Source organism: Sesamum indicum, linkage group LG9 (genome assembly GCF_000512975.1).
Source record: "Sesamum indicum cultivar Zhongzhi No. 13 linkage group LG9, S_indicum_v1.0, whole genome shotgun sequence".
Lineage (NCBI taxonomy): Eukaryota > Viridiplantae > Streptophyta > Magnoliopsida > Lamiales > Pedaliaceae > Sesamum > Sesamum indicum.
The window spans coordinates 11883329-11901842 of record NC_026153.1 but is presented as its reverse complement, the minus strand read 5'-3'; the positions used below and the strand labels follow the sequence as shown (position 1 = coordinate 11901842).

General features: G+C 34.5%; 1 protein-coding gene across 1 annotated transcript; it reads right to left on the bottom strand.

The window, feature by feature from the left end:
• On the bottom strand, positions 13754-17122 carry LOC110012564 (uncharacterized mitochondrial protein AtMg00810-like). Its single transcript, XM_020696535.1, has 2 exons — positions 16927-17122; positions 13754-14688 (listed from the first exon to the last, which is right to left on the bottom strand). Exons 1-2 carry the CDS (start codon positions 17120-17122, stop codon positions 13754-13756), a joined length of 1131 nt encoding a protein of 376 aa, XP_020552194.1.

Sequence of the window (18514 nt, the reverse complement as noted above, 5' to 3'; positions counted from 1 at the left end):
CAAAATATATTGGTTATAAGTACACGATTTGAGCTCATTAAACCTGACTCACTTGACAAAAGAGATGCATTGCAATGCACAATTTTTCACTAATAACCTGCCAAAAGACTTCAACTTATACAAAAAGTCTCTACTTTTTTGTCTACATCTTTATCTTTCCTTTATCCTTAGGTTGTGCCTTCTGAGATGTCATTACACTGCGCAAATTTGATAAAGTGACATATTTTTTACCATCCTGTAAAATGATATTTCCAATAGGACCTGTCATATTCAAGTTAAGTCTGATTAGATACGAAACAGAATTATGATAGCAAGATAAAATTTAATGTGAAATTGTTTACCTTGTGTGGGACGAGAAACAAAACCAGGAGGGTGTCCTACCATAGGTGGTGGTGCCCTAATGTGGTGTTGGTACTAATACAGGGGCATTAATTTGATCTTGTCCCTGTAATATGAAACAACAACATTAACATTAACATCAACACTAGAATAGAAACAACAACAACGACACTAACACCAACGCTAGTATAGAAACATGAACAACACCAACATTAGAATAGCACGAATAACAACATTAATAGTAACTACTTAATTATAAAAACTTAATACCAACACTAGAATAGAAAAAATAAAACATCATAACTTTATATTAATAGTAAACAAATGAAAATAATGAAAACTTACAGAACCATCAGTTTCAGGTTGACTAACTACTTCAGGTTGGCTTATTGGGGGACAATCTTCATTCACAATCACCTCATCTTGTTGTACAGGTGCTGTTACATGTTCACTTTCTCACCCTTATCACCCCCCTGAATTTCAGCAGCAACAATGGGGCTTCTAACTACTTCAAGGTATACCCTAATCTCACCCCCATGGCCATCTATAAGTTGAAAAAGGTCTGTTTCAAAGCATAATGCTCTAAACTTTTTTAACAGATCGATTCTAAAGCATTTTTTCCTACCCAAATAGCCCAACTGTTCACAACACTTGTCAAGTACTTGCATTGAAAAAGTGTCCTTATCAACAAAGTCAAACACACTTTCCATACCCCCTCTATGCTCAGCTTCAGGATGGAATATCAATTTACCTCCATGATAAATTCGTAAGCTGATAAGAAATTTATATTTACCTACAAATATAACAAATTGAAATATTTAAACATAAGATGACAAATTCCAAAGAAATACTTGCAAAACTGGAATGACTTGCAAAAACTTGAATGACTTGCAAAACTTACAATATAGAGCTAATCAAGTTCCAATTAAACTAGAAAAAGATTATCAATCATAGGATAGAGACAACAATAACAATTCACAACACTCATTATTGCACTCTGATTCATGATTTACTATTATACTATAGAATGTAATTCTACAGAGTACATAACAGATTAAGTATGTGTTTCCTTCGCTTTCACAGTGTCAACACCAAGCCTAGTTAATGTCTCTACTCTCTACTGAGAATGAAACACTCTTGTATGCTTTTAGGCAAAAGGAAATTTAAGCTCTGAAATCTGCACATTGTAGTAGTTTCTTTGGGCTGAGAAAGTTAAAATATACACTAAGAATCACAAATAGTTTACAAATATAAATATTCTCAACTACAAAAGAATTTCACTGTATTTTAGTGCAACCTGGCTTCTTTAATGCCAAGATCAGCTGTGGCTTCAATGTTCCGACATAAAGCAAACAACCAATAGATATACATATGAGAAGAACATCAGATCAATAAAGCTGGAAATTCTAGCAAAGTCGAGAAGGAAACAAGTGTTTTCCTTTAGAAATAAGAAAAGCAGAGTACTAAAAAGCAGAGTACTAAAAATTCGAATCAAATGTCATGCTTCAGGAAACTGAGATAAATCTAACAAAACTCAAGTAATCAAACACTAACACCAAAATTACGCTTCAAGTAATCAAACACTAAAAAGCTGAGGCACATGGTTGCATAAAGAACTCAACTTTCCTCTGGAACGAGGAGATGTATACAACAAGAACTCAACTTTCACCAAGTACAAGCATTCAGCATAAAGAAATATCATTATAAAGAATTAATTTCAAGAATTTATAAACAATAATACAATTAACGAGAAGCAAAAAAGGCACATTACGTTTTAGACAAAGCATCAAAAAGATTAGAAGAAGAAAAAAAAACTCACCATAATCTGGTACACCATCTTACACCAATGAATCGGGTCGAAGGATGGGCGTCAACACCATGTCTTCAAATCAACCACGAACACCAGCCTCCTCGCTCTCGGATTCAGATTCTCAATTAAATATTTGGCTTAATTTTCGAATTGATCTTCAATTTTGAGGTTAGGGTTTTCAAAAGGGGGAAAGTTCTTCTTTGGAGGAGTGAAAGAGGGTTCTGTACTTCTTTGCCCGTTTTTTTGGTCTTTAGAGGTCAACAAAATTGGCACGTGATTTGACGGGATTTAACGGCCTTTAAGGCCCATGTGCCGTGCACATGGGCTCTACTGTTAAGTTGGTACAAAAAATATTCAATTTTTGGTTTAATGGTACCAAAAGCCGAACTTGCAAAATTTGTGGTACCAAAAACAAAACCGACCTTTTTTAATGGTACCAAAATACGATTTTGCCCCCATGTAATGAAATTGTCTCTTATTAATTAATGAAATTCAGTTCATTAATTAAATAAAGATAAGCCCATTTTAATTAATTAATTAATAAACTTGGGCTATCCATCCAATGGGCCCCCATGTGTGAGTGATCTAATTACTTACATCTTATGGAGTTAATTTCAAATTAATTTCTTGTTCTTTCTCAGTGATTTGTGTGTCACTTTAGGTTCACCTTTCAGTTAGACTTGGTCCAACACTATTATTAATTAAATCTAATTTAGTTAATATTTCTTGATTAAGGGTTAATTAAGAAAGCCCAACACCATGGATGGCCGTCTAGCAATGGTCCGTGACACTAGAGACTAGGTGAATTTTCGTTTGAATATTTAGGCTCTTCAGTCCATACGGGTATGGTCCTTCCGCCTACCGTCTCCCGGCCTTACTCTAGAGCATGGAATTAGGTGTTGGTTCCCATCCTGAACTAAGCATCTATACTTAATACTTTAGATTGCGTTACACCAAGTTGCTTGACATAGGAACCTCCTTTTCCTATTCGATCAATGACGTTGGCCACAAATTTATAAAGCGTGAACGCATCTCCAAGTGTATAGGAGATACATTTATCGCATACTGACATGGGACATATCCTCTTCTTGGAACTCATCATCCGCGCTACGTACTCCGACTGCACTGGACAATGCTTATAATGATCATGTCTGTGACATAATCAGCTCTCGTGCAAATCCAAAATACAGTCATTCTATGTACGTGAGTGTCGTGATTCCTCAAATTTGAGGACTACTCCCATACTATCAGAACCGGAGACTCAAGTCATACCGACCAAGCCTCTAAGGCTTCCATATGACAATCCCCACGAGTCAGTTCAGTTAGTTGACCACCTTATCAACTAACCCACTGAAATTACATAGACGTTCAACGTCTATCACCAATGAAACACGACACCCATTCAATGAATGCAATACTTAGTGCAAGTCTCAGTAGGACTCTTGATGTCTAGTGTCGAGGCCTCGACTTGGAATATTTCAGACCAACCCTCAAAAGTTGGTTTTGTAGTCGCCATCTAAATCGCAACCCAACTACATTGTTTATTAAGTGGTCTGTAGGCATCTGTTGTGACGTCAAAGAGTGCTTAACGTAATTTGACAAACACAACAGACTTATGCGCCAAACACGAATACTTACCATATTCGTCGGGATAATATTGCTTGAATGGTTCTCAAAACCGCCAATCTAATTAGCTTTTGATTACCTATTACAATACTAGCAGGTGCATAGACAAAATAGATCACCAAGAAGTACCGACAAAAGAGGTTACCACACATAAAACTTAATAAAAAAACCTGATGAGTTATTTGATAGTTGTTTATTTATATATTAATAGAGGAATTACTTCTACAAACACCATCACTAATATTCACTTGGAGGTGAAACTGATAAACTTACAATATTCTCTTAATCATTACTTGATTGAAGAAGATGTGAATTCATAGATGTGGTAGCAGCCATTATCAACACCTGCAGTTGATAAATCTGATATTTGACAAATCAGTACATAAGTACAAAGTATCATATCAATTATCCCACTTGGCATTTGAAAAAAAAAAACTTTTCAAATGCCAAATGGAATAACAGGGGCTTTATATATATATAATAATAGAAAATGTATAATCTAAATATATTTTTAATTCTTACACAAAAAACAATAAAGCATTTTGTCTCAATAAAAACGCTGAAAACTGAAAAGAAAAATGAAAACAAAACTAAACGTCCATAGTTCTAACATGCCGAAATGTTTGGTTCGGCATTATGGCTTCTTGGTATACTTTTCAACCATGTAATTGAAAAAATAAAAGTTGTCAAGACATTGCACTTTTTTTTCTAGAATATGCATGTATTTACACTTGAAATTAATAGTTCGTAGTTTGTACTTAATATTGCATCTTGTATTTAATTTTATCTAAATATCATGAATCATATTACATGTATGACAATTGTATGAGATAGATCAACAAGGACACAGATGAAGAAATACATTTTTTTCATTCTATAATTGTACTGGAGTGACATTTGTGGTCCACTTTAATTGTTATTTTGCAATTCAGAGTATTATTTTTTTTTCTTAATAAGAAGGCAGAGCAGTCATTTAAAAATGAGAACGGGATCGGATAATGGGTGGATCGAATCGGCGGATCGGGTCATGTCTTCCAGATGGTGGGTTGGGATTGTGGGCGTGACTACTGAATTTGGTCCTAGGCCAATTTTCTAATTGATCTTGTCTAAGCACTCTGTTTTTTCTTCTGTTTTGCTCTCTGTTTTATCCTTTTTCATTTTCATCATTGTGGTACTGAGTTCCTTTTTGCTCGTTGGAACCTCGGGTTCTTCTCCAAAAAAAAAAAAAAAAATTATTATCATGTATGCCCTTGTAAATTGAAATGGTTGAAATATTGAAGAATGATTTCTCAAAGCGAATTATTTATTATTTAAAATTTTCTTTTATTTGAAAGTGTCCGTTCCATTTATTACCAATATAGTTTAAATTAATTAGAGCTTCTAAACAATTTTCTTCTATAATAGATAATTTTTATTATTGTTGAAATACTGCATAAAAAGGACAGTGATTTTTGTTTCATAAAATGAATAAACACTTGTGGGATTCATACTTGTAGACATATGGCATACCGCGATAAAAATGACAATAAATGTAGACTATAGGTTGATCTCATGGTGCACCTTAGATGGCGATGGAGCCTTCGATGGCGTTGGAGCTGATTTCGGGCATGGCTCGTTGGTCTTGGAATCAAATTTGCATTCACAATTGCAACAGTACCCTGCAAAGCCGCCGAATTCTTCCGGCAGAAGGGTCGGCCGAGTTATTACAGCGTTTTTGTTGGTGCATCCTCCGAGCCCGTGATAGTCGTTCTTGCAGTCGTACCAACAAGCGAAGTCGCTTGTTGTGCACCCGAGTTGTAGATTGCACTTCTCCGATGTTGCTAACTGTAGACCTGTACAGTCATAAAAAAAAAGTACAACTTTAAGCATAGCCATGTACAATCAGACCAGATCAGATTACTGTAAATCAATACATAATAAATATATTATATTTATCATATAATTCATTAGCTCATACGAGCACCAATCTAATCGAGAATTTTTGTGCGTGCGAAAAATCTAGGAGTGAATGGGAGACCTAAGGCGAAAATGCCGAGGAAGATGGTGATGCAGCTACACATTTGGATCTTTGCCATTTTCTATTCGGACAACTTTTTGAGTGGGATTGTTATGAAAATATCTTGTGATTGAGAAAGGGTTTAAGGTTGTCCCTTTATAGGGAGAAATTTCGAACTATATTGCAAAGGGCAACTCATTGATGGTGAATTAAATAGACCAATTAAACTAGATGATTAATATGTACTATTAATACAGATAATACAATTAAACTTCATTCTTTAGGCAGATTTCATCTTAAAAACCTACTCTTTTTTTTTTAAATAAAGAAATTATTCAACTCATTGTCCAATAATGCTGCAAAAACTCATCAATAGTTGCTGAGCAAGTGAATCAGCACCTATGGATCCTGGGATTCATATTGAAGATTCTATGATAATCAATTGCATTTTTCTTTGGGATTTTCTGGGAGTAATCTCGGAATAATTATAATTATACTATTTATTAAAGGTAGAATTCCCAGTAATAATTACGAATGTCTCATGGTTTTTAGCGTGTATAGCACAAAATGCCCTTTATTATATTCGTATTTTTCACAGATAAATATATATTTTTCATTAATTAGTTTTAGGGTAAATTGCATTGATATTTCTGAGGCTAGATTAAATTACATAAATAATTTCTATGTTGTATAAACTTACAGCTACACTCCTGATGAGTGTTAGTGTAATACTTTTTTAGGGAGAATGTTCTACAAAATTACTGGTACACCCTCTGAAGGGTGTAAGTATAATATTTTCTAGGGTGGGGGGCTGTCAATATGAGTTTTGTATTTAAATAGAGAGTGTAGTTGTAGTTACAACTATAACCTCAATGAATGAAGTTGTAATTTTACAAAAAATTGAGGGTGTTTTTGTATTTTAGCCTAATCTCAGGGGGTGCCAATGTAATTTACCCTTAGTTTTATTAATAATTTTTAGAATAATTACACTCCCATCCCTTGAGGTTTGAAGTAATTACACGTAAACTCCTGTAGTTTGGAAAATTATATCTAGCACCCTTGAAGTTTGTTTCCATCAAATAAATAAGCCCATTTGTTAATCAAAATTCACCAAATGTATTGATATTAACAAAAAAATTAGAAAAAAATATCTATATTTACTCATTATGGACTTATTACTGACTTATAGCAAATCAAATGAAATGATCAAATTTTTCTCATACGTCTTCACGTGTTAATTCCTGTGAGAGGTACATCTTCACCGTTATAAAGGGTAGTTTAGTCCGAAAAAATTATTTGACCTGCAATAAGTCGGTTTTAAGTCAATCAAGGGTAAATAACAATTTTTATTCAATTTTTTATGTTAAGATCAACAAATTCAATGAATTTTGACCAATAGGAGACTTATTTGTTAGGCGGAAACAAACCTTAAGGATGCTAAATATAATTTTTCAAACCAGGGAATTTACATGTAATTACATCAAACTTCAGAGGAGGGGCGTATAATTATCCCATAATTTTTTGTTCATACACATTTAAAATTAATTCATTTTATTTGTTTTGATTAGCACTAATTCATTTTATTTTCATTTTTTCATTCAATTAAGTAAATATGCTATTTTCTTCCTGTTAATGTAGCAAAGCACAAAACGTACTTAACATTCACATATTCGGAGGGAAAAATATTTTTTTGGTATCATTATAAAAGGTAATTATTTTGTGAAAAGAACTTCGATACGTAGTAAGTCGGCTTACTTGATTCAAACATGTGCTGCAATAAATCGTTGTCTGATCTGAAAGAGCAAAATATGAATGTCTAACAATATGAATAATTCATAAGCATGAATTCTAGAGCCTTCCCATCAGGGGACAACCAAGAGAATTCGAATATAATTATCAAAGGAGAAACACTGTGGGACTCACTAATTATATTTTACTTTATTATAAATAAAAGATACTTTTTTCAATTAAGAACATTTTAATTAAACTTAAGTCTTAGAATGCAAAATTACTAAAAAAAGATTCTTTGAACTAAATATATATAATATAAGAGCAATATTGTCTAAAAATTTAATTGTAGGGGGAAAGTATTGCATTTGTTGCTTTAGGGGAGTAATTGTTACACGATGAATAGTTTAAGGAGGCAAAGTTTATTTTACACTTTAAAAAATAATAAAAAGATCCTAGAAATTATCTGATATACAAATTATTATAATTTTAAGTCTATTCTATTATATTTATTAAAATAAAATTTTCCCTAATATTTTTAGTTCTAAATTTTTTTTTTTTATAATTTATGGTCAAAGCTGGTCAAAATACTTTTTTGGTACCATTAACCAGGGCCTCTGAAGTCAGACTAGCGGCACTTAACGGCAACTAACGTACATTGTGCAATGCACATAACTTTTTGACACAACAAAGACGTGTTTTCGTATTTTATAGTAACAAAAGAGACAAGTTAAAATTGTGGTACCAAAAGCGATAATAACTATTTTTAATGTTACCAAAAAAATATTTTTCTCCATATTCGGAAGTAGAAATGTGTTATGATACAAATTATGTGAGTATCCAGGATTAAAGGCATAAGGGGTTTCAATCGTTGATACGCAAATTATTGGTCATTATAAGAAAGGTACAAAAGGCTGAGCGTTCATGGCATACTATGTTGAAAATGCATCAAAACACAATATGCAACCAAAAATATAGTTTCTATGTTTTTACATTAAGATCAAGAGTGTCTTAATTGCTTGATGCTTGGTGCTGAACTGTAAGTGTTAGAAAATGAAAAATTGTGTCGTGGAATACCACTGACTCGAAAGCGAAATTTCAGTCTACTATGGTGCAGATAGTATAAACCGATCGCTCCCTAAGGTTAACACAGCTATAACTCTCTTACACGTGCACTCGTGGAAGAAAGTTTGGATCAACGAACTAAACAACACCAGAAGAGAAGGAGAGAAAGAAGGGAGAAAAGAGGCTCCCTAATTTGTTAGTGTGTTCAAATGAAAAGAGCTTGAGCCTACTTATAGATGCATAGGTTGGTGGCTGAAAAAGCAAGGACTCTATTCCAGCCATACATTTATCAATGAATATATTAAAATTAGGAGCAAAAATAAGCTATTTTGGAGGGTGATTTAGGAGTCCAAAATTAATCATTCCCAACAATCTCCCACAAATGACAAATGTAGATGAAAAATATGATTTCTGAGTGAAGGAAGAAATATACTTAAGCATTAATATCTTTCGATTGAATTAATGCGTAGTGAAGTGAGGCAATCAAATTGGCTAACGAGAATGTTATGACTTTTGAACTTTCGATAGCTCAAATTGAGACCCCCACAATCACGTATGAATTCCTTAGTGTTCATTGTTCCGCGATAAAGTTCCGAGCACTATTACTGACCATGCCCTTATAATGAGTGCTCTAGAAAGAACTTTTCTTTCATAAAAGGCGGCCCACCTCCACACTCATCAAGATAGCTTCATCAAGTCTTATAAACCACTCAACAACTCAGCTATGAGGCTATCTTCTTGAACAAAGTCAGGGTTATCCATCAAGTCCTTATTAGGACCACCCAAACACAGGGCTATGGATTTATATGGTCATTACCATATTCCATCAATCAAGGGGTTTTAGCCCCATTGCTCTCGAAGACTAAAAAATAATTCTCCTGGTAAGTCCTTTTGTAAGAGAATCTGCCAAATTCCTCTATGACTTCACATAATCCAAGGAGATTATCCCATTCTTTAGAAGTTCTTTTACTGCTTGATGTCTGATATGAATATGTCTTCTTTTTCCATTGTAAGCATAGTTCTTGGGCAATTCCAATAGCAGCTTCGGAGTCACAGTGCAGAGACACTGGCACAGTTGATCCCCACAAGGGCACATCTCCCAATAAGTTTCTCAGCCACTCTGCTTCTTGACCTGCTAATTCAAGAGCTATAAATTCAGATTCCATAGTAGAGCGGGCTATACAAGTTTGTTTTGCAGATTTCCAGGAAATAGCTCCCTCACCCAAAGTAAAAATGAATCCACTAGTTGAGCTTACTTCATCATTATCAGTAACTAATTTGCATCACAAAATCCTTCTAACACTGCGAAAAATTTACTAAAGTGCAAACTCAAGTTTATAGTCCCCTTTAATTATCTCAACAAGCGACGTAGTGCATTCTAATATTCATTATTGGGATTATGGGTATACCGACTTAGTCTACTCACAGCGTAAGGTATGTCAGGTCTAGTGTAGTTCATGGTATACATGACACTCCCTATGATTTTTGCATATTCAGCTTGTGACACTCTATCACCTTTATTCTTTTTGAGACATACACTCGGGTCATAGGGTGTTTTTACTGGTATCTCATCTTGACCACAAAACTTGTCCAAAATTTTCTTTATATAGTGGGACTGACAAAGAGAGAACCCATTTTCAGTTTTCCTAATTTTAATGCCTAGCATTTCTGTGTTACTGCCAAAAATCAGCATATCATCGACATATAGGCATATAATAATACATTCTGTCCCAAAATAATTTTGAGTATACACACGTATCTGATACATTTATTTTGTATCCATTAGTTTTTAAAGTATGATCAAACTTTTCATACCATTGTTTGGGTGCTTGTTTTAGTACATATAGTGATTTTCTAAGTTTACAAATTTTATTTTCTTGGCTAGATACCATAAACCCCTCTGGTTGTTCCATATATATTTCTTCTTCCAAGTCTCCATTTAGGAAGGCTATTTTTACATCCATTTGATGAATTATTAAGCCAAGAATAGCAGATAGTGCAACTAGAGTTCTAATGGTTGCAATTTTTATCACAAGTGAAAATGTGTCGAGATAGTCTATGCCCTTATTTTGCGTACAACCAACAACCACTAATCGTGCCTTAAATTTGTCTATTGATCCATCTGGTTTTAATTTTTTCTTGAAGACCTATTTGCATTTTATAGGCTTACTTCCTATAGGCAAATTAACTAAATCCCAAGCATGATTTAACATTCTAGAATGTAGTTCATTTCTAATGTCTTCATTCCAGAAATTAGAGTCTATGGAGGTTATTGCTTCCGCGTATGTCTTAGGATCATCTTCAACTAGAAACATTGAAACAAAGTTTTCATTTATCTTTCCTTGGTCTTCTGTTAGGAAAGCAGTTAGAAAGTCTGGTCCGAAACTATGTTCAGTTTTTTGTCTTTTACTTCTTCTAGGTTCATTCATAATAGAATTAGAGAAAGTTAACAAAAGTTTATTGCTTAAAGAGGCTATGTCTGTTCTAGAAGTTTTAACCAATGGAAAAACTAGTTCAAAAAATTCAGCATCTCTTGATTCACAAAGAGAGTTATCATTTAAACACATGAATCTATATGCGACACTATTTTGGGCGTATCCAATAAACACATAGTCAAAGGTTTTAGGTCCTATGTTTGTTTTCTTAAATTCTGGATATGCTACCTTAGCTAGATACCCCATACCTTAAAAAGTTTAAAGTTAGGAGCAAACTCTTTCCATAATTCATAAGGGATTTTATTCAATTTTTTATGTGGGACTCTATTAAGGATATAGTACGTAGATAATGCTGCTTCCACCCACATATTATTAAGCATACCTGAGCTTAAAAGTATAGCATTCATCATTTGTTTTAGAGTTATAATTTTTCGTTAGGCTATGCCATTTTATTGAGGTGTATAAGGTACAGACATTTCATGGATTATTCCTTTAATCTCACAAAATTCTTTTAAGAATTTAGTATTGTATTCTACACCTCTATCAGATCTAAGTCTTTTAATCTTCTTATCTAATTGAGTTTCAACTTCAGCCTTAAATTTCAAAAATATTTCAGCAGCCTCATCTTTTGATTTTAATAGATAACTCCTAGTGTATCTAGAAAAATTATCAACGAATGAGATATTATATTTTTTTACCACCTTTGCTTAATGTATTTTTTAAATAAGCTAGATCCGAGTGAATTAATTCTAGCATTCAGTACTTCTAGATGTGATGGGTTTAAAAGGTTTCTTTACGTATTTCGCCTCTACACAGACTCCACATTTAGAGCATCCATGTGTGTCAGAAACATTTATAAGATTCAGAGTTTTCAACCTTTTAATAGAGGAATAGTTCACATGTCCCAATCTACCATGCCAAATATCAATAAATTCCATCAAATAAGTAGAACTGGAAGAAATTTTATTAATGGCAGTAGAAACAGTGTTTAGGACAAATAAACCATCAGATAAGTATCCCTTTCCTACAAAGTCATCATTCCTAGTGATTATAACCTTATTAGATTCTAACGCAATTTTCAACCCAGCTTTATTCAATAAACTATCAGAAACTAGGTTTCTACGTAAAGAATGCACATATAATACATCATTCAAAGCAAGTGTTTGTCAGAAGTAAGTTTAAGAAAGATCTTTCCTTTATCCAAGACTCCGGCAGTTGTAGAGTTCCCAATGAAGACACACTCATCGTCTGTTGAGTCACTAAGTTCATGGATAGGGCTTTGTTGGAGCAGAAATGCCTGGATGCATCAATATCTAGTATCCAGTCTTCTTTGTTCTCTACCAGATTGGCTTCTACAACCACTACAGCGATGATCTCGTCAAGTGGCTCCAGCTTGGAGAGGCCAGGCAATATTTTAGCAATTGGAACAATCGTTATAACAATATTTCGCTTTCAATTATTAGAAAATGAAAGACTGTGCCTTGGAATACTACTGCCTTGAAAGCGAAATTTTAGTACTACCGTGGTGCAGATAGTATAAATCGATTGCTTCCGAAGGTTAACACAGCTATAACTCTCTTACACGTGCACTCGTGGAAGAAAGTTTGGAACAACGAACTAAACAACACTTGGAAGAGAAGGAGAGAAAGAAGGCAGAAGAGAGGCTCTCGAATTTGTTGGTGTGTTTAAATGAAAGGAGCTTGAGCCTATTTATAGATGCATAGGTTGGTGGCTAAAAAAACAAGGACTCTATACCAACCAAATTTATCAACGGATATATTAAAATTAGGAGCAAAAATAGGCTATTTAGGAGGGTGATTTAGGAGTCCAAAATTAGTCATTTCCAACAGTAAGTCCCAAAATTTTTCTTCTTAGTAACACATTAATGTGCATCAATTCTAACGTAATGTGAGGCTACTTCAAAAAACTCATAAAGGCACACCACTATTTTTTATATGGACTTATACTATAGGATTAAAAATACAATTTGCCTGACTGTTTTTTCCTTCCTTCAACCAACTAACAGGCACATAACCTTTGTTGTTATGTTTTAACATTAAAAGATAAATTGACCAACCGTCCAACTATTTTATTCTCATTCCACCAGTTCAATGGAAGGTGGGATTATTTTTTTGGTACCATTAAACAGTGCCTCTGAAGTCAGACTAACGGCACTTAACGACAACTAACGAGCATGTGCAATGCACATGACTTTTTGAGACAAAGACGTGTTTTCATGTTTTATAGTACCAAAAGAGACAAGTCAAAATTGTGGTACCAAAAGCGATAATAACTTTTTCTAATATTAGCAAAAAAATATTTTTCTCCATATTCGGAAGTAGAAATGTTTTATTTGTCAAGAACAAGAAAAATAAAGCAAGAATAAGTGAAATCATCAATTCAGAGACAGCAGGTCAAGAAAATGATCTGCAGTTGCTTACATTATTGTATACATATACAGTAAAAATTACAGAAAAAAAAAAGTTAGTTAAAAAAACTAACTATCCACTCTAATGGCTAGTTGCCTAACTAAACAAGCAAAACGCTGTTTCACTAATAGAAGCGCACTTTTACATATAACGCACAAAATAATCAGAAACATGATCTTGATTGGACTTCCTTTAGGCGTATAAAAACGCTAGTGCTAATCTCCTAGGCGACGCGACTTTCTTTGCACTTAGGAAAATTTCTGTCATCTTCTTCCTCTTGTTGCTGCATTGTCTGTTTGTTCCAGCTAGTTTTATCACTCCACCCTTAAGCTGGACCAGCTACGAAGTTGATGAGTCCCAACTTGCTAAGGAATGAATGAAACAACGGCCCTCTTAATGGCCTGGTAAAAATATCTGCCAACTGATCCTTAGAGTAGACAGAAACTGGATTAAGAAAACCAAACTTGTAATAGTTGCGTACTAAACGGCAATCTATTTCTAGGTGTTTAGTTCTTTCATGGAACACAGGGTTGCTAACAATGTGCATAGCAGCCTTGTTATCATAGTAAAACGGTATAGGACAATAAACCTTTATCCCAAGATCCTGGAGAAGTGCTGCAACCCAAACCAATTCACATGATGTAGTGCCCATGGCTCTATACTCTGCTTCAGCCGTAGAGCGAGACACAATATTTTGTTTCTTTGTTTTCCAGGATATTAACGCTTTTCCTAAGAAAATACAATATCCCGCTAAAGATTTTCTTGTGTTTGGGCAAAATGCCCAATCTGTATCACAGTATGCAACAAGATTGGAGCTGATGTGTGCAGGAAAGAAGAAGCCTTTTTGAGGAGATCCTTTCAAGTATTTTACCACATGAGTGGCTGCATCCCAATGGTTCTTGCAGGGAGATTGTACAAATTGGCTGAGCTGTTGCACGGTGTGGGAGATATCAGGCCTTGTGAAATTTAGGTAGAGCAATCTACCCACTAGTCTTCTATACATGGCTGGCTGAGGCAGAGGCTGATCTAAAGTGGAAGTCAGTTTAAATCCTGGCGGCAAAGGTGTGGCAGTGCTGCGAGCTTCTGTGAGTTTCAAGTCATGTACAATATCTTGTACATACTTACTTTGAGTGAGTGCAATTCCTTCACTAGCTCGAGCTATTTCAAGGCCAAGAAAGTACCTAGCAGGTCCCAAGTCTTTGATGGTGAAGAGTTGATCAAGATATCTTTTTACTTCAGCAATCTGTGTTGATGAAGTCCCTGCAAGAAGAATATCGTCAACATACAGTAATAATGCAAGAAATCCTTGGCGTGAGGACTTAGTAAACAAACAATAATCGTTTTTAGATTGGATGAAGATATAGGATTCCAGTTTTGTAGTGAATTCACAATTCCACTGTCTTGACGATTGCTTGAGCCCGTACAAAGATTTTTTGGGCTTGCACACTTATCCTGAAGGGACTGTGTAACCCTCTGGTGGCTCCATATAAAGTTCTTCATCCAGATTACATGAAGAAAAGCGTTGTTTACATCTAATTAATGTAACTACCATCCAACTGCAACTGCTAATGCAATCAGTATCCTTACAGTCACTACTTTGGCTACTGGAGAAAAACTTTGAAAGTAATCAATCCCTTCTATTTGATTATACCCTTTGGCTACTAATCTAGCCTTTGTATCTATCCAATGAGCCATCTGGTTTGAATTTAATTTTTGAAATTCAATCTACAACCAATTGGCCTTTTGTTGAGTGGTAAGGCCTTAAGCTCAAATTCAATCTACAACCAATAGATCCCATGTCTGATTTTCTTCTAAGGCCTTAAGCTCAGATTTCATTACCTTCACCCACTGTGGTTGTACAGCTGCTTGTTCATAGGAATAAGGTTCTTGTAGTGATGATATAGAAGCAACAAAAGCACTATATGCAGTGGATATATTAGATACAGTAGTAGAATTGTTATCCTTAGTATAGTTACATATAAAATCTGTCATCCATGCTGGTTTGGATATATTCCTGCTAATCTTCTAAGTGTTGGCAGGTGTGTATCTTCACCATCACTGGTTCTGTTTTGATTATCATTTGAAATATCAATATCTATATCAAGTTCTTCCCTTGGTTCATTTAAAGGTAAAGGAACAGAAGAGTCAGAATGTCTTATAGAATCAGTTTTATATGGAAATTCATTTTCATAAAAGTACCATCCCTACTGACTAATATGACTTCTTTTTAAATGTCAAATAGCCTATAACCCTTTTGCCCTAAAGCATATCCAATGAACACATATTTTTGAACTCTAGGGTCAAATTTTGATTTAAAAGGTTAGGTGTTTGTTGAATAACAAAGGCATCCAAAAGTCTTCAGTAAGAGTATGATGGGACAGGTTTCTTGTGCAACCTTTCATATGGTGTTTCCCAGTTCAAAATTACAAAGGGCAACCTATTTATTATGTAGGTAGCTGTGAGAATGGCTTTTGACCAAAAAAATGATGGAAGTGATGATTGAAACATCAAGGCTCTTGCCACTTGCAAGAGATGTTTGTGCTGTCTTTCTACAACTCCATTTTGTTGGGGTGTGTAGACACAAGATTTGTGATGTGTGATCCCTTCATTCTTAAAGAAATTTTGACATTCATTGCTAAGAAATTCACCACCATTATCAGCTCTAGCTGTTTTAATTCTTTTGGTAAATTGAGTGTGGATCATTCTTTGAAAATACATAAGTAGGGACAAAGTTTCTGATTTATGTTTCATCAAAAAAGTCCAAGTACACCTACTATAATCATCCACTAATGTCATCATATAAACACAATTTGAGAGAGAAGGCTGGTTGTAAGGCCCCCACAAATCTATATGGACAAGTCCAAAAATCTCAAGGGAATTTGATTCACTATGAGTAAATGGCAATCTGTGTTGTTTAGCTAGGGGGCAAACTTCACTTATGTGTTCCTTATTTTGTTTATTCACTAAAACAGGTGTATGTGTAATTACATGTTCTGAAGGATGGCCAAGTCTCTTATGCCATACATTGTACTCATTAAGAACAGTGAAGCAATCAACATATTCTGATTGTTTCATAAAAGATCTAATGCTTTCTGCTGTAAATGAATGAAGCTGTATCAAGCATATATAGCCTTCCTATAGATTTTCCTACAACAAGAATGGTTTTAATCTTGAGTTCCTCTAAGATACAACTAGAATTAGTGAATACAAAAGATATGGAATCAGTACAACAAATTTTACTGATTGACAGTAAGTTGCATCTAAGTCCAGGTACATAAAGAATTGAGGTAAGTTTCAATTTATTTGATAAGGCAATATCACCAATTCCTTTAATCAGTTGCCTGGAACCATCAGCTAAGTAAATATAAGATTCAGTTCTAACTTCTTATAAAGAAACAAAGAAACCATCATCTTTGCACATATGATTGGAGACTCCACTATCTACAATCCATACATTTTTATCAAGGCTATTCAAGGATGAATGCAACTGTAATTAACCTGAAAATTGATCAAAGGAAGATTGGTTGATGTTATTTTCTGCCACTAGCCTCTGAAACTCAGCTTTAACTATTTCAGAAATAGCTCTTTTATTCATTGGATCTTCTGCAGCTGCCACAATGTGTCCCTCTCTTTCAATAGTATTAAAGGACTGATTGTTGCTATTTTGTGCCTTCCTTTTCTCCATAAGAGCCATGTACCAATCGGGGTACCCATGGATTTCAAAGCACGTGCTTTTGAGGTGCCCAGTTTTCCCACATTCTTGGCAAATCATGCTTTGCCTTTCTTCAGAGTTTTCTTTTTCTGCATGTTTCTTGGGACAAATGGTGCATTTCTTCTATTTTCTTTCACTTGCATTGCTAAATTTTGTGTAGATGCAGTATTTTCAGTATTAACTTCCCGTTTTTTTCAACCCTTAGAACCATTGAATATGCTTTACTAACACTAGGTAAAGGTTCCATTAGAAGTATTTGATTCCTAACATGATCTAAGCTATCATGCAATCCCGTCAAGAATTGCATGAGTTGTGTTAAAAGACTCAAATCTGCAGAAGCTTTAGAAGCCTTACATTCATATTGGGCCAATGGTATAAGACAAGTAAGCTCGTCCCGCAATCTTTTTAGTTTCGCATAATATGCAGAAACAGATAAATTTTCTTGTGATATGGATGATATTTCTCTTTGGATTTGGTAGATCATAGGGCCATTACTTTCCCAAAATGTGATTCTAGTTCTAGCCAAAGTTCTCTAGCAGATTTTGTGTAAAGAAAGCTTTCCAGAATTTCTTTTGAGATGGAATTAAGAATCCAAAAGGTAACGAGACAGTCATTTCTTACTCACCGTTCGTAGTCCTCGGCATCTTCTTGAGGTTTTTGGCTTTTTCCATTTATGTAATCCACCTTCATCTTCGCACCTAATGCAATTTTAACAGATCTGCTCCAGAAAAAGTAATTCTTTCCATTCAGATATGAAGACACCAGGCTCATTCCTAAATTTTCAATCATTTGCATTCTGATGTTATCTGCTTCGTCTGCCATCTTCTTGGTCTTACTCATCTTGCTTTCTTGTTCGTATATGTGTTTGAATGTTCTTGGAAAATTTTCAAAGTGTACAGCAAGAAACAGAAAAAGGGAATAAAGAACCATTAACTATGGCTCTGGTACCATGTCAAGAACAAGTAAAATAAAGAAGAAGTGAAATCATCAATTCAGAGAAAGCAAGTCAAGAAGATGATCTGCAGTTGCATACATTGCTGTATATATATACAGTAAAAAATACAGAAAAAAAAAAAAGTTAGTTAAGAAAACTAACTATGCACTCTAACGGCTAGTTGCCTAACTAAACAAGAAAACACGTTGTTTCACTAATAGAAACGCACTTTTACATATAACGCACAAAATAATCAGAAACAGTAGGCGTATAAAAATGCTAGTGCTAATCTCCCAGGCGACGCGACTTTCTTTGCACTTAGGAAAATTTCTGTCATCTTCTTCCTCTTGCTGCTGCATTCTGTTTGTTCCAGCTAGTTTTATCATTATTATACAAATTATGTGAGTATCCAGGATTAAAGGCGTAAGGGGTTTCAATCT

Coding starts and splice junctions, on each gene's coding strand:
- LOC110012564 (XM_020696535.1), bottom strand. CDS start 17,122: ATGGCTCTTATGGAGAAAAGGAAGGCACAAAATAGCAACAATCAGTCC. Junction 14,689..16,926: donor TTCCTTTGATCAATTTTCAG/GTTAATTACAGT, acceptor TTCTTCTTGCAG/GGACTTCATCAACACAGATT.